The sequence below is a fragment of the Danio rerio genome, chromosome 1 (genome assembly GCF_052040795.2).
Source record: "Danio rerio strain M-AB ecotype USA chromosome 1, GRCz13ab, whole genome shotgun sequence".
In the NCBI taxonomy this organism is placed as follows: Eukaryota; Metazoa; Chordata; class Actinopteri; order Cypriniformes; family Danionidae; genus Danio; species Danio rerio.
The window spans coordinates 25,554,938-25,580,776 of NC_141021.1; the positions used below are offsets into that span (position 1 = coordinate 25,554,938).

The 25,839-nt window shown below is 34.6% G+C and overlaps 1 protein-coding gene across 7 annotated transcripts in view; it reads right to left on the reverse strand.

Annotated features, from left to right (window-relative positions):
* Positions 1–25,839, reverse strand: part of lrba (LPS-responsive vesicle trafficking, beach and anchor containing) — a 410,338-nt gene that overhangs the window by 271,322 nt on the left and 113,177 nt on the right. For all 7 annotated transcript variants that reach the window (XM_087237193.2, XM_087237191.2, XM_087237187.2 and 4 more), the window contains exons 22-29: positions 23,850–25,103; positions 23,512–23,687; positions 21,767–21,920; positions 19,476–19,656; positions 14,140–14,261; positions 10,632–10,739; positions 9,686–9,827; positions 9,255–9,594 (exon numbers count right to left, since the gene is read on the reverse strand). In XM_087237193.2, the coding sequence (XP_087093319.1) occupies positions 9,255–9,594; positions 9,686–9,827; positions 10,632–10,739; positions 14,140–14,261; positions 19,476–19,656; positions 21,767–21,920; positions 23,512–23,687; positions 23,850–25,103 (2,477 nt within the window). The remainder of the gene's footprint in view (positions 1–9,254; positions 9,595–9,685; positions 9,828–10,631; positions 10,740–14,139; positions 14,262–19,475; positions 19,657–21,766; positions 21,921–23,511; positions 23,688–23,849; positions 25,104–25,839) is intronic.

Consider the following 25,839-nt stretch of genomic DNA (forward strand, 5'->3'; position numbering starts at 1 on the left):
AGAATAATCCAGAAAAATTTATATCAGGGGATGGGATTGGACTTCCCCTCATGCTCTGGAAAACAGGTGCTTGACATGAAATGCTTATGAGAAGCTGACGCATCATACAGTATATGATATTCTCCACTTAAAACTAAGCCTTTTGATCAAACTTTTACTATTCATGCAGACATAATAATGTCAGATTGTTACTATAATGTTTTCATATTTTAAATATAATTTTCAAATAACAAAATTAAATTACGCTGAAATAAATAAATTAATAAATTTTTGTTGGTTTAGAATTCAATTGGCTCAATAAAAAAGGACTGTCTAAATTGAGTTAGCAAGTCACATCATTCAAGGCCTTGTTTACACCTAAAATTAAAATGAGCTTTGGTTGATCGGATCTCAAGTAGACAACATGTTCCTGTTTACACACTTTGTATTGAGATGCATTTTCATCAATCAGATCACAAAAGGATGATGCCAAGTATAGGTATGAATGGGGTGTGAAACATTTTGAGCTTATCCTCTTTTGACCACATCCAAAGGTGGTCAAAAACATGTGTGATCAGACTGCTCTTGTAGTGTGGACACCTATGTAGTATGCTTTTGAAAAGTCACTAAAGACTGCCTTCTCTCTGACTACTTAACTCTGCAAATGAGATTTTTGAAATAGGCTATGGCTGCATCTGAAATCGCATACTTCCATACTATACAGTCCCCAAAATGAGTATACGAGCCGAGTAGTATGTCCGAATTCATAGAATTCGAAAATCAGTATGCGAGAAATACCCGGATGACTTACTACTTCCGGCGAGATTCTAAAGTGCGCATTCCATGCACGCTGCGCTATCCCATGATGCCTCGAAAGAGAATTTATGAATGGGAGTGAAGCGACGAAACTGAGGCTGGTAGGTCACGTGACCATGTCAAAATGGTGCCAAGTATAGGCAAATGTAGTACATTCGAATTCCATTAATACTTTTCACATTCATGCTGTAAAGAACATACTTTTCTAACAGCCGAGTAGTATGTTTAAATTCAAATGCAGAACCTACTGAGTAGTAGGCGGTTTCGGACGCAGCCTCAGGCTGCTTCATTCTCTTAAAATAGCAGCTCTCATAAAGTGCCCCTAATGTGCTAACTCATGAAAAAAATTTAAAGAGTTAATAAATGTTTTATTTAATCCGCTATAACTTCAATGTGCTTTTTTTTAATAATCTTAACTATTTCAGGGCACTGTGCATTTTGCATAATCAATTCCTGATCCTTTGCATATTTTTTTTTTCCCAGAAACACTTGATAATTTTTTTTTAATGTTCTAAACAGTATTTGTAAACAACTTGATAAAAAAAAATAACATTAAAGATGTGGTCTAGAGTGTATTCTTTGATTATATACAACTACACAGATAACATGAATATCATAACAAGAGGCTCTGATTGGTCAGTTAAAATAATGTGCTGTGATTCACTGATCATAGGAATGAATCAAGTACTCCTTTAATCCTTTAAGCACTCGCTTTTGCGCTGAGAAAACAGTCAGCCAAAGTAGCTGTTAGCCATATCAGTTTGTGCCTGAATCAGACAAAAAATAACACAGAGGACAAAGCTGAACCTCATGCCAGCTCTTTAAATTAAAATCTGACAAGTGTCTTTCACATATATTTAGAATAAGCATGTGTAAGTAATATGAAACGTTTGCATATCTTTTAACACAGGGAAAGTGGCAGCATAGAGAGATTGTGGGTGTTTACAGCGGTTTGACTGATAAATATGAATTTTTAGCTAAATTGTTAGTGGTGCCAAACAGCATTTCCTGTTGTTTACATCCTTGTTTATGTTCTCGTACAACATAATGTTAATGCTAGAAACTATGCATGTACCAGATCAATTTTAACAAATAAAAGTACTTTGTTGTGTAATATTACAGGTTGTGGCTCACAACCCACAGTTTCGTCGGTTGGAGGAGATTTTAGACTAATCCAGCACTGAACTAGGAGAGACTCTAGAAGCTTTTAAATGTCAAATGCTAGCTATATATTTTTTATAATTCTCTGGAACATAATTACACTTAAACTGTAAGAACTTCCCTCTTTATGTTGTGTGCTTTGGAAGCCCAAATACAGAAACAGAACAAGCTCTATGAAAATAGCAGTGTTTGGACAGCATTTTAGCTTTTTCTGCTACATTACAGCACTACAGCATCTCTGGCCATGCCCCTTTGCTGCGCGGGGTGTATGCACGTAGTGAATGCGTGTAACCTAAAGCGCTTGTGATCTTACTAACCTGTTCGCTGTAGTCTTTCCTAAGCTAACTCTGTAAAAGTCAGTCTCCCTGTGCATTGAACTTTGAGCATATTCCATTCAGAGATGTTGTTTATATTCACACAGCAACATTACACATCAACTAAAGTTTAAAATATGATTTGGTAGCGGACCACCCTTTTAAAGCTGTATAAAATAATAAAGTGTATTAAGAGTTGAAAAATAAAAGTAAAAGTAAAATAAATAAATTTTTATTAGTCAGTGCATAAAGTAGGCTATTAATAAAGATATTAAAATTGTTCATAATTTTTAAATAAAATAAAATAAAATAAAATAAAATAAAATAAAATAAAAAGACTTCCGATTATGGAGTGGTAGTGAGAAGATGCAAGATAACGACCCTTTAACTGACTTTAATCTTGGATACCTTCTTGGTTATTGAACACACAAAGGTTTAACAACCAAAATGGCACCAAAAAAGAAGAACAGACCACAAGAAAAGGTGTATAACGAGGCTCAAAAAATGACGCATAAATAAAATAAAATAAAATAAAATAAAATTAAATTAAATAAAATTAAATAAAATTAAATTAAATTAAATTAAATTAAATTAAATTAAATAAAAAGACTTCCGATTATGGAGTGGTAGTGAGAAGATGCAAGATAACGACCCTTTAACTGACTTTAATCTTGGATACCTTATTGGTTATTGAACACACAAAGGTTTAACAACCAAAATGGCACCAAAAAAGAAGAACAGACCACAAGAAAAGGTGTATAACGAGGCTCAAAAAATGACGCATAAACAAAATAAAATAAAATAAAATAAAATAAAATAAAATAAAATAAAATAAAATAAAATAAAATAAAATATAAAATGTCCACCAGCATTCATGCTTTTGATTGCATGGCCAATTGCACTGGTACCCAAACAGAAAACTGAATAGTACGAGCAAACTATAAAACCAGAGAGCCATGAACTGCCTATACAGAAATCTATTTGTAAAAAAGGTTAAAAAAAATTAATTAATGAAAAAAAACTGTTCAACTTTCTTCTGCAACCTCTTCTTTCAGCTTTTCAAGCATTGGTCTGCTTTTGAGTCTGAATTTTAAAGCCAAGCATTTCCTTTGTTTTAAACAGACCTTTAAAAGTAGCTCGGTCTATCTGGATACCCTATTGAAGTCCAAGTCCTATTTAAAGACTAGCCATGAACCTGCTCTCACAATGTCTTTATTTCTTAGAGGTGGCTGCAAAACAGAGCTGCAGAGACCACTGGGAGATTTAAGCTCATCCTCTGCAGGAGCCAGTATAATCCCTGGCCTGATAGCAGTAGTGTTGTGATACCTGACAGAGCATTCCTCAGATAAAACACAAGGCCAGATCAGAGGGATGTCTCACAGATGCCCAGAGGAGAGAGAAAGGAGAAGAGATGTGAGAAAGAAGGAGGTAAACGGAAAGAAGATGGCATGACATGCTGCTCTTTTTTGTTTCGCAAACACAAAAGCAAATTTTGTCATTTTTTTCTGCCTCTCTGTTTTCTTCTTTGTAATAAACCCTTTCTGGTTATGTCAGTCCTGTGCACAGACAATGCAGCAAATAAAAACCAGACTCTGCAGACGTCCGCCAACACATAGGAATGGATCCTGTTTCCCTAAAGCACTCCACCCTCCCCATGGAAAAGCAGTTACACGACTATTAAAACAAGTACAATAATGCAAAAATTTACAATGACAAAAGAGAATATGATTGTTGCACATTGCCGCATGACAGCGGCCACTTACAGTTGAAGTCAGAATTATTAAACCCCCTGAATTATTAGCCTCCCTGTTTATTTTTTTCCTCAATTTCTGTGTAACGGCAAGCAGAATTTTTTCAACACATTTCTAAACAATAGTTTTAGTAACTCATTTCTAATAACAGATTTATTTTATTCTTTGCCATGATGACAGTAAATAATATTTGACTAGATATTTTTCAGCACACTTCTATTCAGCTTAAAGTGACATTTAAAGGCTTAACTAGGTTAATTAGATTAACTAGGCAGGATAGGGTAATTAGGCAAGCTCTTGTATAATGATGGTTTGTTCTGTAGACTATAAAAAATATAGCTTAAAGGGGCTAATTATATTGACCTTAAAATGTTTATATATATATATATATATATATATATATATATATATATATATATATATATATATATATATATATATATATATATATATATATATATATAAAAACTGCTTTTATTCCAGCCAAAATAAAACAAATAAAACTTTCTCCAGAAGAAAAAATATTATCAGACATACTGTGAAAAATGTCTCTGCTAAACATAATTTGGAAAATATTTTAAAAAAGGGGGGAGAGGGATCAAAGGGGGCTTAAAAATACTGATTTCAACTGTATATAATGTTGTTAAGATGTTTGGAGAGAGAAAGATACAGTTAAAGTCAAAATTATTAGCCTTCCTATGATTTTTTTTTTCTTTTTCTTTTTTGATTATATATTTTATTTAGCTTTTTTAAAAGTTAACAATACAGAACATCAAAACGAAGCAGCAAACAAACTAAAGTAAAACATGCACAGTACATAAAATAAATAAGTAAAATAAATAAATAAAAAGGGAGGAAATACAGTATAAACCAGTGGGAAAAAAACTATTTTGTCAAATCAAATGAAATCATGTGGTACTGTTTTAATAGAATTCAAAAATTGATTCCAAATCTTTTTAAATAATTCACCCTGTCCTCTCAAAGAATATGTGATCTTCTCCAATGGTATAAAGTTGCAAACTTCTGAGATCCACAATCCAATTGGTACATCGATGTCTGTTTTCCATTTTAAAGCAATGCATTTTTTAGCTTGTGTTAGCAACATTTCAGTAAGTTTAATTTGACCTATTTTTCCTATTTCTTTTTCATATATATCTAAAATATGTTTACAAGAGCAAGACATTTTTTACAGTATTTCCTTGAATATTTTTTTTCCACTGGGGAAAAATGTATTGGTTTTATTTTGGCTAGAATAAAAGCAGTTTTTTTTTAAGGTCCATAAGGCTTTTTAAAAAGCAATCGCTCCATTTTATTTGTGTGTATTTTACTGGAACCTGTATTTTACTACAGGTGCCTGATAGTTAGCTGTGGAGCTGACGTTAAACATATTCCCTCTAGTGAACGTATAAAAATCGTCATATTAATTACGAGTATACGCCTCAATGAACAGTCATCATGGTATAAAGATAAAATAAATCAGTTATTAGAAATTATCTATTAAAACTATTATGTATAGAAATGTGTTGGGAAAAAAAGTCCTTTCTGTTAGACAGAAATTGGATAAAAAAAAATATAATGGAGGGCTACTAATTCTGACTTTAACTGTACATTTACATTTTTTCAATCAGCAACAATTCATTAAATTAACAGTCCACCCAAAAATGAAAGTTCTTTTATTTATTCACCATTCACTCATTAATACAAACCTGTTTGACATTCTTTCTGATTTCTACAGATGATATTTTAAAGTAAGTTGGAAACTGGAAATCATGGACTTTGATCATGGACAGAATTTGTTTCTCTACAATGGAAGTCGGTGATTACTGGTTTTCAGCTTTCTTAAAAATATATAGTTTAGTGTTTAACAGATTAAATTTAATAAAGGTTTGGAACAACTTGAGTGTGAAAAAACAACATTTTCATTTTTGGGTGTACTATACCTTTAATAGCTTATTAAAACAATGATTATATGTTAAACAAATGATGGAAGGTTTTATTCACATACCAACCTTAGTGTGGAAGCGTATACCCAGAATGACACCTTACAATTCAATATGCATTTTTTGAATTTATTTACTGACTCTTGGTCATCCCAGCCCATATATCCCAGCATCAGAATTTAAGGAGAATTTGTCTCAAAAATGACACCAAAATAGAAAAAAATGTCCCACATATTCAAGATAAGGTGACAAACACTGCCTCTGCTTGTTAAAACTAAATCGATCATGAATGTCTCCATTAAAGTGAAATGGAAAGTGTCAATTCAAAGCATTACATTTACACTTGAGCAAGCTGCATCAGGTTTCTTCACTTTGTTTTATTCAGTGCTAAGCTGCATTATAACCAATCAAAGATTACTGCAGTGCTTATCAACACAATAGCCAATCAGAGGTGTTCAGACTATCCTCCAGTGTTTGACTGCTTAATGACAAAAATTCTTGTTTAAACCAGACATGTTTGTCTGGTACTATACTATCTGCTACTAAAAACAAAATGGTTTTTAATATGTATAAATCAATATTGCTAATCAGATTTGCATATTAAGACCCAAATATTCAACAATGATTTTTGTTATAATATTGCAATTTCTTTTAAACAGACCGTCGAGCCCAAAATGGCCATGGCGAATTCTGAATTAAAATTACTTTTATTCAACGAGCAAGATTTTGTTTTGTTTTTTCCAGGAAAAGACACAGGCTTCTCCTAAATCAGGGGTGTCCAAACTCGGTCCTGGAGGGCCAGTGTCGAGCAGATTTTAGCTCCAACTTGCCTCAACACACCTGAAAAGATTTTTCCAGAAAGCCTAGTAAGAGCTTGATTAGCTAGCCCAGGTGTGTCTGATTGGGGTTGGAACTAACTTGGACACCACTGTCCTAAATGATTATAAGACAATTCAGCTTTTATTTACATTTGAACAAAACTGTAAGTCAGAATTTGCCATGGGTGTAAATAATTCTAACCCTAATGACTGCATATTTTATAAACCTATCTTAAGAATTTTTAGCAGAAAAAATACAAAAAAACAATAAATAAAGTAGTTATTAAACCTTTCAAATGTACAAAACTAAGCTAAACTAAAATAAATGACATAGAAATCAATGTAGGAGGACAATATTGCCCATAAATAGTATAAACTAATCATTGACCGAGGATGATTGAATCATTAACTTGAGAATCGGACATTGTGCAGAGTAGATTCAGTTCAAACATTACATATAGAATAGAAACTGCTAAAAATGAGTTCTTGGTTCCCACATTTATAGAATATGTCATACATATATTCATAGTTTCAGCCTTGTTAGATGAGACAAACAGTAGTGCAACCACACAGTTTTGTTTTTTTTTCTTAAAAAAATAAATAAATAGTTCTGCGCACAGACAAACCAGCAAATACAGACACAATTTCAGTGGTGAAGGAATGGACAAGTGGATGTGCGCGTGTCTCCTGAGGCGCGTTTTGATGGGCTCTGCTTTTGTAAGGCTGTTTGTTTGTGTGCAGAACGGCACGCTTTCACAGCAGAAGTCAGACGCTCTGCGGAGGTGTCCATCATAAAACAAACACAAACTGCTGCCATACTGCACACTAAAAGAAAACATGTTTTTTTTTTTTTTTTTTTTTTACATGAAGGCAGAACAAAATGTGCAAGAAGACAACACCCAGATAAGAAGAAAAAACTTAAAAGCTTTCAAGCCCCTTAAGCTTGTAAAGAATGTGCATAAGTGTTCACAGATTGGCCAGTGAACATTTTTTGCATGTCACAGGCCGCTGAATCCTTGATTCTGATTAGGTGATGAACCATTATTTTTAGCATATGCGCAGCTACAGTAGTTCCAAAAGAGTTACATAAAGAACTACTGTAATTAACGCTTACATGAGGTGTTTCTAATGCAGTGTCTATGGGCTAAATAGACAGTAAATGTTACATTGTTCTCTCTTCTGGCTGCAATTATCAGTCTCACACAATTTCTTTTTTTTTTTGAAAGTCATGAAATCATTATCATGGACTTCATTCATTTATTTTATCTTTTATTTTTCGGCTTAGTGCTTTTATTGATCTGGGATCGCCACAGCTGAATGAACGATAACTTATCCAGCATATGTTTTACGCAGCGGATGCCCTTCCAGCCACAACCCATCACTGGGAAATACCCATGCACACTCATGAGTGTGTGTGTGTGTGTGTGTGTGTGTGTGTGTGCGTCTCTTTCTCCCCTCTCCTTGAGTGCTCTCTCTTTCTCTCTCCTGGTCTTTCCCTCTCCACAGGCTCCGCCCTAATTGCACCAGCGACTTGCCCTGGGATTGGCTGGAGTCACCCACGGCGTCTTTTATAAAGTGAAATGGGCGTAAAGCAAAGGAGTTGGTTGGCATGTGGTTTAGTATTTAATGTTATAGAAAGGATATATAGTTGCGAGAGTTATTTTTGATTGTGTATTTCCTTTTTGGTGTGTGTGAAATTTTCAGTTTGCTTATTTATATATCTATTATTAACCAAGAGTTGCCACAGAGTAATGAACCATCAACTTATCCAGCATATGTTTTACACAGCGGATGCCCTTCTAGTTTATTGTTTTTCTGTGGGTCCTCTTTGAGGTATTTGGCTTCACATTTTGGATGTAAAAAAGACAAATAAATGGACCGACTCCAAGAGTTCTTAAAAGTGATTTTCATTTGTCCAGTTTTTTTTTTTTTTTTTTTTTTTTACGTCCTTGACCAGGATTCTAACAAAACATTTTTCTCCCATTCCCTGATCTCTAAGTTTTTCGTTACTCCATGGATTGTTACTCTATGAATATTCTTGATTTTGATTGGCTGAAAGCTGTGGAATAATATGCACATACCTCAAACATTAGTAGTAACGATTGCCGAAGCCTTCATTCCTATGTGCTTTTCCAGGGATCAACCAACTTGCAAAGATGCTTAAAAATATTTTCAAAAAGGTAGCTAACACATGTTACTATGAGCTATTAGATATGACCGTGTCGCTAAACGCACACATACAATTTCTCCCTTGTGCAAGCTCTCTATCTGTCTGAGTGGGACTGATTCAAAGCAGGGAATGGAAGATCTAACGTCATAGCTAATGTAAATTTGGACAAATATTTTGCAACAAAGAGCAAAAACACCTTTCTATAGTTAGCAAATTACAGCGAAAAAGATTTTCAACAGATTGTTGTGCACAACAAAATGTATGTTCATATTCAAAGAGGCACAGTCAATTTCTTGGCCACTTACCTATCAAACGAGTGGAACTGGATGGACTGATCACGGGAGGCTTCGCTCACAGCACCCAAAAACCCAGGCGGTATAAGACTGGGGTCCACCATGATGTCATCAGAGGGTGCGCTAACGAGACTTCTCAGAATATCCTTGACATTGACATTCTTTCCTTTGCTGTCTCTGTCCTCTTGACCTCTCCTGACCTCATCGGACAAAGTAGACAGAGCTTCGGATACAGCATCAGGGCCAGTCTGCGCTTTTACATTACTCTGGATGTCTGAGGCCTTCTCATCCTCAATCCCAGATTCCCGGTGAAGAGGAGACAAACCATTCTCCAGATCAGACTGAACACTCTCTGTAGAAAAAAACACAACAGTCTATGGTTTGAAACACTGCATGCATGTAAAGTTGTTAGGTAGGTTTTTAGGTTCAATAATGATGGTCACCTGTGCTCCTGACTGACTGTGAGCGCTGTGTGTTTCTTCTGTCATTGTGTGGCTCCAGAATGTCCCTATATTTGGACACCATGAGGACAGAGATGAAGTAGACCACTGCCAGTGCCAGAAATTGAGCTTGTTTACTGTCCTCCTAAAGCGCAGCACACAACAAAACCAATTACAAATGTTAGAATAATGTACACATTAGTTGAATGCTTCAGTTTCATCATTTTTTATTACCAGAAAAGTTTTAATACTCACTATTATTATAACATTGAATGCAGAGATGCATTACATTTGTCAAAAAGACAAGAAAAGCTTTGAAATCATTACAAAAATTACTTAAAATAAACATAGCTTTGAACCCTCAAACTATTAATATATTTATTACCGTAATAATATTTTACTAAATAATATTTGTATGGTATATTGATCAAACTGAGAGTAAAAAAGCACCCTAAAAGAAATTCAACCCAATTCCAAGCTTATAGATAGTAAATATACTGTTTTTTTTTTTTATTATTAAGGCACTGGTTCGACAGGGTTAAGGTTTTAATGTGTTTGTAATAAAGGTCATAATATAAATGATCAACTATAAAGTATACTTTCTTTTTTATTAGTATTGTTCAAGTAGTCCATCAAAACCAAACCAAAAAGGTGTTCCTTTTAACTAGTTATGCTACATTATTAATTTACATATTTCATTATATTTGCTTGAAAAAGTCCATGTTCCATGTGACATCCATACACAATTATAATTTAACTTATTTTGATTTGAACTGTATATGTTGGTTTTAAAAAATAATCTAAACTGAAATCTTTCCGTGTACCATTTGAGCTACACCTGATGATGCTTCACTGGACTACAGCAATTAAATGAAACATTAGCTACATAAACTGCAGAGCCAGTGAGAGATACAGTAGGGGAACGCAAACACTGAGTGAAGAGACTCACTATGTCTCTGAACACTACAGCACGCAGACGATTGATGTCCATGTCCTGCAGAAGCCGGTCTAAATCTCTTATAGGAGACATCCCTCCAGTCACAATGTCCACAGGACTCTGCAATAAACACATACACAAATACTGTTCACATGCATTGATTCAGTCTGTCAGCGCAGCACAAGTGTTGTTGTTTTTTTTTTTTCAAATACATTTTCCACTGCTCTAATATTTTATATCAATTGGGCTTTGTAAAATCTAGCAAGTGTTTTGTTTGCTGTTCCAGATTCAGACTGAGCTGAAGCACAGAGGCATTAAAACAACAGTTTTAAAAAGATTTTAAATAATGGATGAGTGTGGAGTGTAGGTTACACAACACTTTCAGGAGGAAATGTGTTTTTTTTTTATATAGCACTATAAATGTCCTTGTACAGTGAGTTTGACATTTCTGTGTTTTTTGTATGCATCATCTAGTCTTAGAGTTTAATGCATATTAATATAATTAATATATTGTGCTTAAAATCTGTGTGAACTGAATGTTGCTGAGACTTTTATATCAGTATGTAATGTGTATTCATATAGCGTATTTATCGTGCATGGCCATACATCCCAAAGCACTTCACAATCTGTCCAGTCCACCACCAGTGTGCAGCATTAACTCGGATGATTTAACAGCAGCCACAGGACAACAGCACTAGTGCGCTCACCACACATCAGCTATTGGTGGAGTGGAGAGACAGTGATACAGCCAATTTGGTGGATGGGGACGATTGGAAGGCTATGATGGGGTAAAGGCTGATGGAGAGAAAATTTGGCAAGGACACCTGTGTTACACTACTACTTTTTACAAGAGGTGCAATGGGACCACAGAGAGTCAGGACATCGGTTCTCATCCGAAAGACGGCGCTCATTGACAGTATAGCGTCCCCTTCACTATACTGGGGCTTTAGGACTTACACAAACCACAGGTTGAGCACTCCCTGCTGGCCTCATTAACACCACTTCCAACGGCAACCTAGTTTTCCCATGTGGTCTCCCATTAGGGTTGAGCGATGTCGACCAATTTGGCATCGTATGATGTCTAATGTAAAACATCGCGATGGACGATGGCATCGTCATCATGTGAAAAAGGGGGGTGATAGAGTGTGCGCAACGTGTCTGAAGAGTGAGGAAACGCGCGTTTTCCGGGAGATTATTACTTCTGGGAGACTTGGAAATATAAGGTTTATATCAGGTTATATCATATATGTCTGAATATCAGGTTTACCAAATATAGTGAGACGCGATCCAGCGGTACATCCTTGATAAACTGTCCGACGTGCACTGCTCTTTGGAGCTCAGAGGAGCGCATGAGAGTGTGTGGCTGTGTATGTGTGAGGCTGTGTCTGTGTGTGTGGTCACGTGATGTGCATTTTCAGCGGACGGAGGGCTGTTCAGAAATGCTAGGTAAAACACGGTGTGGATATGTATCATTTTCATTCTAAAATGCCATTTAAACACTGAGACGTATTAGTGTAAACGGGGCCTAGGTTTGTATTTTTCGTGAGCGAGTTTGCGACAGGGGTGGGGCGAAGGATTGGCAGTGCTGGCTCAGCATAGTGTTGTCTATTGACCATGGTCTGTCGACCCAACCCTAACTCCCATCCAGGCTCAGCCCCGCTTAGCTTCAGTGAGTAAGCGTTCATGGGCTGGAGGGTGTTAATGTACTTCCAAGCAAAACTGAATAGTAAGTAGTGTGTGGGGCTTTCTTTTTGCACATCATTTCCTCATAGTAAACGGTAAGGGTGAGGTTAAGAATATTGTGGCTGAAGCTGTCACAATGAAGTCAGCAGAGAAGAGCCACCGCTCCTAACACTGAAGCAGATGGTCAAATTTGATTGAATATTACCAAAACAAAACAAAGTTTAAGTTTATTAACTTGCAAGGATTAACTGCTTTTACCTAAAGAATACAATGTGGACTAGCAAAGTAAACAGCAAATTGTGATTTCACATCGACCTTAATTGACAAAAAAAAAGCAAACTGTCTTTAACCAGTGAGGATGATTAGTTTGTACTTTTTTAAAAAACAAAAAAAAGGAAATATTGGGTTCATCGATTCTGAGATAGCACAGAGAGGAAGGACGGTGTGGCTTGGTTTGATGTTTTGCTAGTGACTATCTTTGTAGTCAAATTCCCAAACAGTGGCTCAGATTTTAGGAAAACGTTAAAAATCTGTTTTATTATGAATGAAAGTTTTGGAGGCAGAGTGTGAATGTGATTGACACAACGTGAGGTCATATTTATTATTTAACATGTGAAACTTGCAGATGAGAATTGTCCTTGCACGTTCAGTCTAAAATTTTTATGGTTGTTATTTTCATAATCATCTTTTAAAAAAAAGTACACTCTGTGTCCGATGCACATTAAAGGGATGGTACCCTCAAAATGAAAATTCACCCTCATGTGTTTCTAAACCTTTATGTGTTTCTTTGTTTAACACAAAAGATGATATTTTGAAAAAAGTGGAAACCGCAAGCCAAAAGCATCCATAGTAATAAAAAAAAAAAATTACCATGAATGTTAATAGTTAGAATTCTACCCACCTGTTTTTATGCACATTTTGAATATGCACATTAAAAAATGATTGATGAAAACGCCAAGATGTGATAAGTTTTAAAGATGCACATCAAACTTTTTATTCGATAAGAAAAAACGTGCAAAAACTATGATGGAAACACTTTTACCAAACAAATTCCAGTATGTGCATTAAAAGAGATCATGTGATGATAAAAATATGTGTGAATGGATAATCCAGCAGGCTGAGCACATAGTAAAACATCAGAAATGTTGTTTTGGTCATTCCAAAATGCATTACCGTTTCAGTATTAGTGTTATTATATTATTAATGACCTACTGAATCAAGAAGCTGAAGCTAATAGGTCCTGCTGTGCTCCGCATCTCACACCTTTAAACACCACTGCACGTTCACTGCGTGTCAGGAATGCCTTTTGAGGTGCAAGTTATTTATTAAATGAAGAAAAGATTCACACAGCTTCTCTTACCGCAGCAAATTTCGTTTTTACTGTTGATATTTGGCGCCAGTTAATCAGGAAGTGACGATTTTATTTTCATTAACTCGTTGGATGGAAACGCTGCTTTATTCGCACGTTTTTCATGAGATAATCCAGTTCTGCGTATAAAGTTAATTCGCATTTTTGGATGGAAACAGCTTATAGGTACTGTTTTTCAACTGGTCTCCTTTACAATAGAGGATGAGTAATTGACAGATGACAGATTTTTTGTATTTGGGCAAAAATGTTTGTTAAGGATATGAAATATACAGAACCTGATCCAAACTATTTTATGACAGACACCAGCTTTAGAGGCAGTGTGTAGATGTGGTTGACAAAAATTGAGCGCAAAAATAGGAAATCATAGTTTTGGACCTTAGAAAAGTCAAACCCTGGTTCACTGACCAAAAAGTTCTACTAAAACAACAGAGTGACAGAGAGGTATCCTTGGCATGATGTTGAACTTGCCTGTGCTGGTATAGACTTGGCGGCTCCCAGAAGGCTTTGTTGTCCGCGGCTGCTCTCTGCACCAGACTTACTCAGAGTGTGCTGCTGACATTCCAGACAGTTTCTCACAGCCATCGCACACACTGAGGGGGAGAGAGAGAGTGTGAGAGAGGGACAGACAGACAGAGACTATGAGAAAGCACAACCGAGAGCTAGAAATACAGAGGAAAAAGACATCATCACAGAGATGAAAGGAAGGCAGAATCTAAAGATATATAGACTTTAAAACATGACGTATATGAGTAGCTTGTAGCATGACAAAGAGAAGGGCTTTCAAAAACTTTTTTTATAAGCAAAGCCAGTAAAAACTGGAACGCCATAAGTAAAAAAAGCTTTTTTGTTTTTGGTTTTGCTACGCAGTAGTTAGGTTGGTGGACTGTGGTATGCAGTTTCTTATAACACGAATACAATCAAAGAGTAATGTTTGCCGTTTGTTAAACTACAGTACGTATTTAAAATGAGCTGAAACAACACAATTCTTGTTATGTTTTTTTTTGCAAGATTTGGGGGGGGGGTTAACTTAACTGTTATATGTTCAACCCACTAAAATTTGTAAAAACCATTAAGCCAACTTAATTCCTTCATGATTTCCCGACGCAAATCTATTGCATTGAACCCATCATTCTACTAAAAAAGTCCTTCTGATATGTAAAATCATAATATAAAGTGGAGACAGGGTCAGGGCCCTATCATACAACCGGTGCAATAAGGCGCAAGATGTGTTTGCAGACTTTGCACATTGCTTAATTCTCACACGATGTACAGCAATGCACAAATATCTTTAAAAATGAAAAAGAATTACAAAATAAATTCTATATAAATATATCAAAACCACTGCCTCCTTCACCTCGGGAGGCTTTTTTTCAGTTTTTTCACTGTAAATTGCTTTTGTATAATGTTATAATTTTTTGTATTATTATTTGTATTATTTATTATATGCCTTTATATTTGTTTTATTAAAAACAAAATTAGATTTGTCCACTTGTCAGGTTTTGGACCATATAGGGCATAGCATGCGTATTTGTATATAACTTTGACCACACTTCATTATTATTGTTCATTTATTCATTTGCTGAAAATTAAAACTGAATTTCAGTTTTGAAACAAATCTTTGCGCTTAACAAATGAAATTAAATATAGAAGATGAGACTCTGATTGGTTTATTCTGAAATCACACCCAGAACTCATTAAGAGAATTAGCATAACCCTGTTAGACCATGCGGCACGGGTCAGAGCATATTTTTCAGTCCTTAAAATAGCAAAAGTAGATTTGGACATGGCCTTAATGCTTTTGCTCTCTGCGCTTTCGACATTATACCTAGATCATTAAAATAGAGCCCACAGACTTCATTGTCTAAGCCTAAAAGCACACAATCTCTAAAGCACAAATTATGTGGATAAAAATATTTTTAAAATGTAAAATCTATTTTTTCTGCAAAAATAAATAAATAAATAAACTGATGGAAAAATGCCAGTAATTGGAATGGGCAATTTGGCCTAAAATCAAAATCTCAATTAATTGAAGATTTTAACTCGATTACGAATGAACAAATCTAATAATAATAATAATAATTTCATGAACAATAATTTCATTTACTTATTTATTTATTTATTTATTTATTTATTTATTTATTTATTTATTTGCCCTCATAGTTCACTGATAAGTTTTGTACAGTAAATAAGCTCACATACTACTGGTGAAAGATTTTTAAATAAGAAAGCATGACTTAACTTTAAAAATAATTAAATAAAACGCACACTATGAACTATCAATAATTATTTATTGAACATTAAGGCTGAACAACTGAAGTTAAAACACACATTGCCTGAAACTAACAGTCACGAATACAATACCTTGCACTTTTGTAAACAAAATTAATTATTTTTAATGTTTTCCATATTAAAAGTAGAAAATAAGCAGTCTCTCTTCTGAAGAAAACAACTCTTGTAAATCCTGTAAACGTTTGACGTGTAGTTACATTTTTTTTTAAAGTGCTCAGGTATGTGACTGCGCAAAGGCTGCACCAGACGTTAGACGTTAGACCAGAAGTTTAAAACAGCCTTAATAGAACAGGGTCACGTGGCTTCACACACAGTATTGTATAGGTTCTGAATTTTGATTACTTTACGATTAATTGCCCAGCCCTAGGCAGTAAACACTTACTTCATTCCTTAACAAAAGATGACAAATAAATGACAGTTATTTTCATATATATATATTGTCAATAGTAATAATAATAATAATAATAATAATAATAATAATAATAATAATAGCCAATATTATTTTAGACAAATTAAAACAAAAACTAATGTTAAACATCATATATATTATTTTTATTTTATTATTTTTTTTATTAGATAAGAATTACACTAAACAGTATTATAACACTTTATTTTTATTGATTTCTACTTGGCAAAAACACAAAAAATGCACAGGCATGCATTAATTAATCAACAAAAACACAGAAACACTGAAAGCACAAGGGGCAGTCCTTCTAGACATAACAAGCACATAAAAAACTACATTAAACGTTTAAAAGGAAAAACGCATTTAACTGTATGAGGCTTGAAAAACAGATGACGTTGCTTATTCTGTTTAATAATTTTGGCCAGGGTTCCCCCACCGTGGTGCAGAAAAATCCTCTTACTGCATTTAATTTGATGTATTGCATGCTATATGCAAGAGCGGTATGGTGCATTTGCTCGTGTGAGTGTATGCGCGTTTTGATTTTAATGTACTGCACATGAGTCTGAACTGCACAATAATGTGTATGCGTGACTGTGCATGTGCATGACTAACCCTCTAACCTCTCATACCTTGACAACTGACAAATGTAAACTACAAGACGCTTAGATTAAAGGTATTATTCCAGTGCTGGAAACGACCAGCTTTTTCCATTAGACGTTCAAGTCATTTGAGCAAAAGAGAGAGAGAGAAAGCCGGTAACAGAAAAAGAGATGGCGGGTGAAACCTTGTTACAGACCCCAAATCAGATTACACACTGGCAGAGCTCATCAAATATTCATTTTATACTTTCAGCCCTCCTAAAAACAGGTTTCAGTTTCTCTCTCACTCCACCAATCAGGAAGCGCCGCCCTGCCTTTGCTGCGCACTGTCGAATCGATTTAACACACCGGCCATTTTGTTCGGTGGCTTTGGGTGTTACATTGGCAAGAGAGGTGATGTGGCAAAGCGGCGAGGTAGTAGAGTGGAAAAGTGTTATATTTAGAGAAGAGGGAATTTGATGGTGACTAGATGGCTTCAGGGAGGGTCATGTGGAGTGTGTGTGTGTGTGTGTGTGTGTGTGTGTGTGTGTGTGTGTGTGTGTGTGTGTGTGTGTGTGTGTGTGAGAGAGAGAAATGAATAATGTAAGCAATCTGAACGGCTGGATTTCTGCTATGTGCTCTATAACACTGCAGTAGCGTTTGTGATACATAGACACATAAAGGAGGAGGTGCCTCAGGCTACAAAACAGCCATTAGAGTCAATGGCCTGATGACGGTCCTCATTTTAGAGCACTGCAGTGTGGAGAGAGCTTATAATAACACTATTAGAGAACTCACAAAGCAACAGAGAGACACAGGGGCAGGGATGTAGGGGAAAAAACACTTATTATGTCTACTAAATGAGCCAATGGAGAGAAATCATTGAGCAAAAAGGGCTGTCTCAGTCTTCCAGATGTTTAACTTATCAACATGCTATCTCTATTAATGTACAACGCACGCTGATTACCCATCAGGGAGTTTGGATTTTTAAAAAAATAGAGAATAGATAGAGAGTGAGAAAGAGAAACAGGTTAAGAAAGAAAATTGATTGTTTTAAAAGATCAAGGGATGGAGAGAAAACAGTGTGAGCAGAACAGGAAAAAAAAAATAATAATAATATATATATATATATATATATATATATATATATATATATATATATATATATATATATATATATATATATATATATATATATATATAAACAGCTTTGTTACATAGATATTTAAATTGATAAATAATTTGCATCATATACATATATGAAGAGTTCAGATGAAAAACCTCTAAATGCCATCTGAAATTTTCATTTAAAATGGGCATTTTGGCCAGCTCCTGTGTGTATGCATAAATCCACTTTTATAGCAAAAAATAGGTTCCTTGCATTGCCTTTAAAGTGAAATAGCTGCACAAAAGTATTAGAGGCTGAGAAAGATGCTCATTTTAGTAGAAAATTTCAGATTGCATTGAGACATTTTTGCATTTGAACTCTTCATACATTTTATATCTTAATAAAATAAATATTTTCTCAGATACATGTATGTGTGTATTTACATATAGATAATGAATAAATAAATAAAATATATAAATAATATATATATATATATATATATATATATATATATATATATATATATATATATATATATATATATATATAGTACGCAAACATTTATTGTGTAAAAAAAAAATTTTTCTTTTTTGCAATAAATCTTTTTCAACCACTAATAATTATATAGTGCCAACTATAAATGATTAACACTTGACAATTTTTTTAACAGAATCATCTATTTCCCTTTAAATGAATACTTTCTATGGGATCCTATACAATCAATGAGATATTTATTTTAAAGGTTAAACATCAGATTAGTCAGTGATTAGGCAGCATTTAAATCTATTCTTTTTACCAAAATCCACAGATTTCCAGATTTTTATCCCATCATTGAGTCTATGCATTTACTTGTGTAAATGTGAGTAAATTTTTATTTATTCAGTTTTTAAATTCATTTCACTAATATTATTTATTAAAATTTATAAAAAATATTATTATTTATATATAATATAATAATAGTAATATTAAAATGTTCATGTGACTTATTTACAATACAGTTTGTAAAGTAATATGTTCTGTCTTTTAGGAGATGTATTATATAAGAGACTTGCTATGTTTACCAATCAAGTGTATTTAATTTGATTTTCATTGTAAACATTCAAAAAAAGTTAAAATTCTTAATTTTTTTATTTAAAATATTACGTTTTAGTTATGTGACTCCCAAAATCATTCTGCAGAAAACTGCAGATTTTTTACAAAATTCTCAGCAGAAATAGCAAAAAAAGATTCTGTCTGGCCCTACTGATAACCATGTTCACTGAAAACACAAAAAAACATTTAAGTAAAAAAAATATGAAAAATTAGCAGACCTCAATGAATGTGTAAAGAGAAAATATCAAATGAAATAAAATACACAGACTTTCCACAAAGCAGACTACTAGTTTTAGCAAACTCTACTAAACAAGAAACAAGAGTGATTTACCCAGGCGAAGACATTGTCTTAAGATTCCCCCTGAAGACATGTTCTTCTCTGCTTCGATTTCAGTGAAATTGAGTGAACTGGCGAAAATCAGCACATCCACAAGATTGATCAGTCTCTGCAAGAACATCAGTGATGCCTCCACAGCCAAACCCTGAGACGGCTCGATGTTCTCCAGCTCATGCTGCAAGACAAGAGTCATCAATATCATCACCATTACTCTAAATCCAAGCTTCCCATCTTCATTATGCCATAATGTGCCCATCAAAGGGTTTCAGGTCAGTATTTTATTTCTTTAATGAGACTTCTTAAGTGCAACGAGACATTGAATGAACACAGTACAGTTGAAGACAAAACTATTAGCCCTCCTGTAAGAGTTTAACTCTTTTTCAAAAATTTATCAAACAGACCAAGGAATTGGTAACAGTGTGCCCTATATATATACATATATTTATTTATTTATTTATTTATTTATTTATTTATTTATTTATTTATTTATTTATTTATTTATTTATTTACTTACTTACTTATTATTATTTTTACAGTAGAAACAAACCGCTGTTGTCCAATGACTTGCCTAATTAACCTAGTTAATACTTAAATTGCATCCTAAGCTGAATTTTAGTATCTAGCTAAATAACTTGTAAGATAATATATACTGTCTATATATACTGTCCTCATGGCAAAGTTAATAAAATTAGTTACTGGAAACTAATAATTAAAACAATTATTTTCTTTTAAATCTTCTTTAAAAATGAACATTTAACTGTAGGTTTAACTGTATGAACTATCAAAAATACCTTAGTTAACCAGGTTACTCCGGGACACAAAGAGCCATGTCAGAAATAAGCAGAGCAAATTGTATCAACATGATTTCAAACAGACAAAATTCCTCTGTTATTCATCGTCACTTAGTGAGCAGCACTATGACTTTGCTTTAGTAAGCAAGTAAGTAAACAGTAGCAGCTCTGGAAATGTCACCAAACTATTAATCTTATTGATTTGTCAGCTTTTTGTAGTACAATGGAATAGAATAGAAACACTGGAGAAATGTCAAGGCTTCCTTGTGTTGTCTACATGTACAGATTGTTGAATTTTCTAAAATAGTTAAACTGATGTCAAGCCAGACGGTACTTGGTATAAAATAGGTAACTTGATTAACTTGATTGGCATAACTGTCCTTCAGTGACTGTAACAATCTGGGGCAAGGAAAAGTTGTTGCATAGGACAACACGTCTACAATGAACATGACTGGCACTGTGTTGTGCCACACTGTAGGAAGATTTGAAGACAAAACAGTTTATCCATTTACTGTGAGCGACTTAACATGTAGAGCTGAGCCAACATATCCAATGTAGACATTTTCACTGATTCTATAGCATATTGCGTAATATTTGCTTTTATTCCTTGATCTGCTGAAATTATTAATTCTGATAGGCTGGAGGGTATGCAATAAAACCGTTTAATGTACAGGTAGTATCAGGTTTGATGATAGTTCAAGAAAGTTTAGCTATGCTCAGACATTAGTAGTAACCATAGTTACTCAGTGACAGGTGTATACATAAAACTATTTTTAAAAATTGCATAGAGGCAGCTAAAACCTGTTACTATGAGCTATTAGATATACCTGTTTTACTTAAATATCAAGGAGGAAAAATTATCTGAGTGGCAGCCCCACCCAAAGCTTCAATGTGGATGTGCGATCTGGTTTTATATTTGAAATTAGAGAAATAAAATATATATGAAGGGATCTGTCCAAAACTTTTATGCGACATGGCAACCTAAGATCACATACATTGACAAAATGAAGACTCTTTAAAAAAATTGGTGTACACAGGTTTAAATGTGATCATCACTATTGTTTGACTCCAAACATATGTAGCACACTGCTTTTGACATATTATCATGTAGGCATTAATTTATTTAAATAATTTTTACAACTGACATTGTCTAACTGCAAATGTATAAATGAAAGAAAAAGAAAAAAAAAGATATGCCTGTGTCATTTACACAAGTGCATGATCTTTCTCATGCACACACTCTCTTTCAAAAGCAGAGACATCAAATTGTCTAAGTGTCTTAATTGACAAAAATATGCTCAAATGTTGGGTTGCAAAAAGCATTAGTAGTTGTAACTTGGCTATAACTTGTCAAATAAACACAGAATGTTGTATAAGCACTGTTGTATAAGGGTGGATCTTTGCCTCCACATCATGCATTTATAATTCTTTAACGCATGACAAGGCATTGCTTATCCCTTACTTCATGCAACACAACTTAAACTGCATACTAACCGAAGAAGAAGTAGCTGCAGAAAGCAGAGGAAGAATTCCTCCACAGGCCATGATGAGGTTGTCCACCACCTGAGAGATGAGATGGACAGTGTTGTGCACGAACACCACATTCTCACTGCTGTTCACAAAGTCCATGACTGTCTTAGTTGAATGACTGTGGGGAGAAGTGGGAAAAAGTTATAATATAACTAAATTCTAAAATGATCAATTAAAAACGATTGACGTTTATGAAGCACCTTAATGAAGCTCAAGAGGTGCTGATCAAAATACTGATACTGTAATTCAAAATTTCAAGATAACTTGATTTCTAGGAACAATAACCTATGGTTGTGTTGATAAAATGATGGCAAAACTGAGCTGTCATAAGATGTCTATTGTTAATATTGTAGCAATGTGTTTAAAAAGTTATGCTGGTCAATGTAGCACGTTTAACTTAACCAATCCAATGTCAGCAACCCAAGATCCAAAATATGTATAGGAAAATGATTCCCTCAAATCGATTTCCCAGTCATGTGGATTAAATTGGGGTGGCCAAAAAAAAAGATTTTTTTATGTTCTTGATAAAGTTATGATTCTCAAACACTGTGAATCTATCTTTTTCTATTTCTTTTCTATTTCTTACATTCCATACCGTAAGTACTAAATCAGTTCTAATTCTGGAATTGAATATTTAGATTAAGAATTGGATACTTGTTTTAAAATAGAAAATTTTATTCCTCTTATTGATTCCTGTATGTGCGCACATTTAAATTTTTCACTTGACAATCCGCTAGGATCTTCCACACTGGCGAGCACCTTACATTAGCTATAATCTAAACATTAGTTTAGAGATGAACTGCAACGTGTTTAAAAGGCTATATGAGATGAAAAACCATGGCAAAGTTGCACGTAGGGTGTCGCGACCAACATGAAAAAGCATCTGCGGTTGGTTCCCAAACATTAAATTAAAAGAATGCAACGTGTCAAATTTATTGTGCATCACAGGTGCAAGCAGCAAGTGTTGTGCATTTTTTTTTAACAGTTAGTTTGACCTACTGTAATAATGAACAATACTTGTACAGCATTTATTAATTACAGTTCAAGATTTACCAATGCATTTTTAAAATCTGAATTGGATGCTTTTTAACAATAGTTAACCGAGAGTTAACATAAACTAATACTGAACAACTTTCCATTAATTAAGGTTAACAAACATGGACAAATACTATAATAAATGTATCGTTCATTGTTTGTTCATGTTAGCAAACACATTAACTAGCATTAACTGATACAACCTTATTATAAAGTTTTACCTGTTGATATGTGATCAGATCAATAAAACTAACCTGAATTCCTTTGTGAACAGGGCCTAAATTACCTTTATTTTATTTTTTACAATGAAATCGAAACTAGGAATCAATAAGAGTTGAAATCCATAAGGGGAATCGGAAATACAATCGGAATCGATAAAATTCTATCAATACCCAAGCCTACCAACTACTCATTGTACACATCTAAAATAAAGAGATGTGCTCGGTTTTATCACATCTGGAATAGTAAGAATTAAATATTCAGGTGTGCAGCTCATAATATCACTTATAGATTTTTACTATTTATTTTAAAAATAAGAACATCATTTGTATTGTATATCCAATGACTCAAATCAAGAGTCAAATTGAAAAGAAAGCCTGTGATAATGACTGGACTTTGATTTAAAAATATCCCTTTGTCTATTTGATCTTCTTTGGTTCATTGTTTTCTCTCACCTTCTCCACATCTGCACGTCTGTCTCGATGGAGAACAGCAGGTCAGTCAGAAGACGCTGATGCATATGAGACCACTTGAACTCTGGGATACGGAACATAGTAGACCGAGCCGAAGATGAACCTTCATTGCTTTGACCTGTAGGGCTTGTGGGAGCAGCTTGATTTGCACTCGGGTTCTGCAAAAGAGGCATTTATTATTTTAGCACTTGTCTTTTGTAACATGTCTTGCCTCATAAAGAATCTTGAGTTTCCAATAAAATGTGTTCATTCGCATATAATGATTATCTGTAATTATCAACTTGTGTCAATGTCTTGGTTTTTCAATTTGCCAAACTTACTGTCGCTGAGGTGTCCTTCAGTTCCAGTCTTTCTGTGTCTGAGGCCACACTTGACACATCCAGCCTAGCTATTTTAATCTCTTTGGTTTTATTTGCTGAATTGTCAGTCCCTGCCACCTTCGGAGAGTCTTGGTTATTTGCTGCATCCTGTGAGATACTCTCAGCACTAGAGCTAACCTCTGCTTTAGACTTCTGTTCTGTTGTTGTTTGCTCTGCCTCAACATCTCCATGACCCTCCGTCTGAGGCTTGGTCTCCTCAGGAGAGGAGCTTTGGTTTAAATCCACTTCCACCATGGGGGCTGGTGAATCCTGGATTCCCACAGTCTTCTCATTTTCCATAAGCTTTTCATCTTTATCAGTTTCAGACTTGTTCTCCTTCTCCTTTCCACCGTCTTCCCTTTCAACACCATGGTCATCTGTCTCCCCAGTTGTAGCAGACACAAATGAAGAGTCCTCTGTGCTGTCATCACTGACTTTCACGAAGTTGCTGGCCGAGGAAACATCAGTGCTATCTTCATTCACAACAGAGGCCCCAGTCGTGCTGGTTTCCTCATGGACTAAAACCTCAGAAGACTTTTGAGTGGAATCTTCCTTAACAGCTTCAAGAGTAGAATCTCCAAGCTCTTTCTTTTCATCTTCTACCTGAACGTTTTGCTCATTTTCCGCATTACTTGTTTTACCTTGATCTGACATCTTCACAGCTTCAGTTGCATCTTTGGCATTCTTGTCAGTTTCAGTCTGTGGGCTGTCGGTATCGTCTTTTATACTCAGATTACTGCTCTCCTCTTCAACTCTACCTTCAGTCTTAACATTTTCCATTTGTTCACGGTCTTCATCCCCTGTTTTATGATTGTCAGCCATATGTTTTATTTCATTATCTTTTTCTGGTTCTTTTACAGCGTACTGTTCATCCTTATCCCTGTCCTGCATCTCCAGTGAGGTGGGAACAGTGTCTGTCAGCCTCTCTTCCTCATCTCTGACCAGAATGTTGGACACTGTGACAGGGATCTGGGTCTGCATCTCCTCATTGTCTGCAGTCTGATCGTTGTCCTGCTCCTCTACACGTAGCTCAATAACAGTAGATGGAGCCTTCTCTTCTGTATGCAGTTCCCCGTTGGCCGAGGCAAGGAACTGAGAATCTTGGCTGACTCCAGAGATCGTTCGGATCCTGCTTTCAGATCCTCCCTCAGATCCCATTCGCTGGTACTCAAGAAACATTCGGGCCAGATTCTCCTTGTGTTGCTCAAAGGTGACCTGTTAAAACAACCACAAATGTTTTGAAAGAAATGTTAATAATAAAGAAGGAAAAAATGTGAATTCAACCATGTTAAACTATAAATAAATGGTGTGCAATGAATAGCTTGTTATAAGATCAACCAATCAAGAGGTTTGGATGTTTAAATTTAGTCATCAGTTTAAATCTACTAACTTTTACAAATTTTTTTTTTCACCAATTATTTAAAATTCACTTCTCGTCCAATCAGGTTAAAAAAACAGAACTAAATTTTGTACAGTGCAATAAAATATAATATAATATAATATAATATAATATAATATAATATAATATAATATAATATAATATAATATAATATAATATAATATAATATAATATAATATAATATAATATAATATAACAGGGCTCGAAATTGCAACCATTTTGGTCGGATATGTGCCCGAAATTTTACCTATGCGACTTATATTTAATATATTTGGGTGCATTTGTGCAAGTACAAAAAAATAGTTATGTGCGACCATTTTTTACCGCAAAATTTTTCGGTAAATGCACGACATGCACGGATTTGGGAGACATTCATGCAGAATGCATCTCTGCACTTGAAATGCGAAACGCAGCGCTCAGGAATGGTTTTAAACAGTTGTCATGTCAACTTGCTGCAGTAAACAAAGCCAAGTCCGCAAATGCTTGCCCCGCCTTTGCGCTCTTCTTATTGGCCCACTGCTCTAGCACTGAAATATCAGCTGTCAATCACTC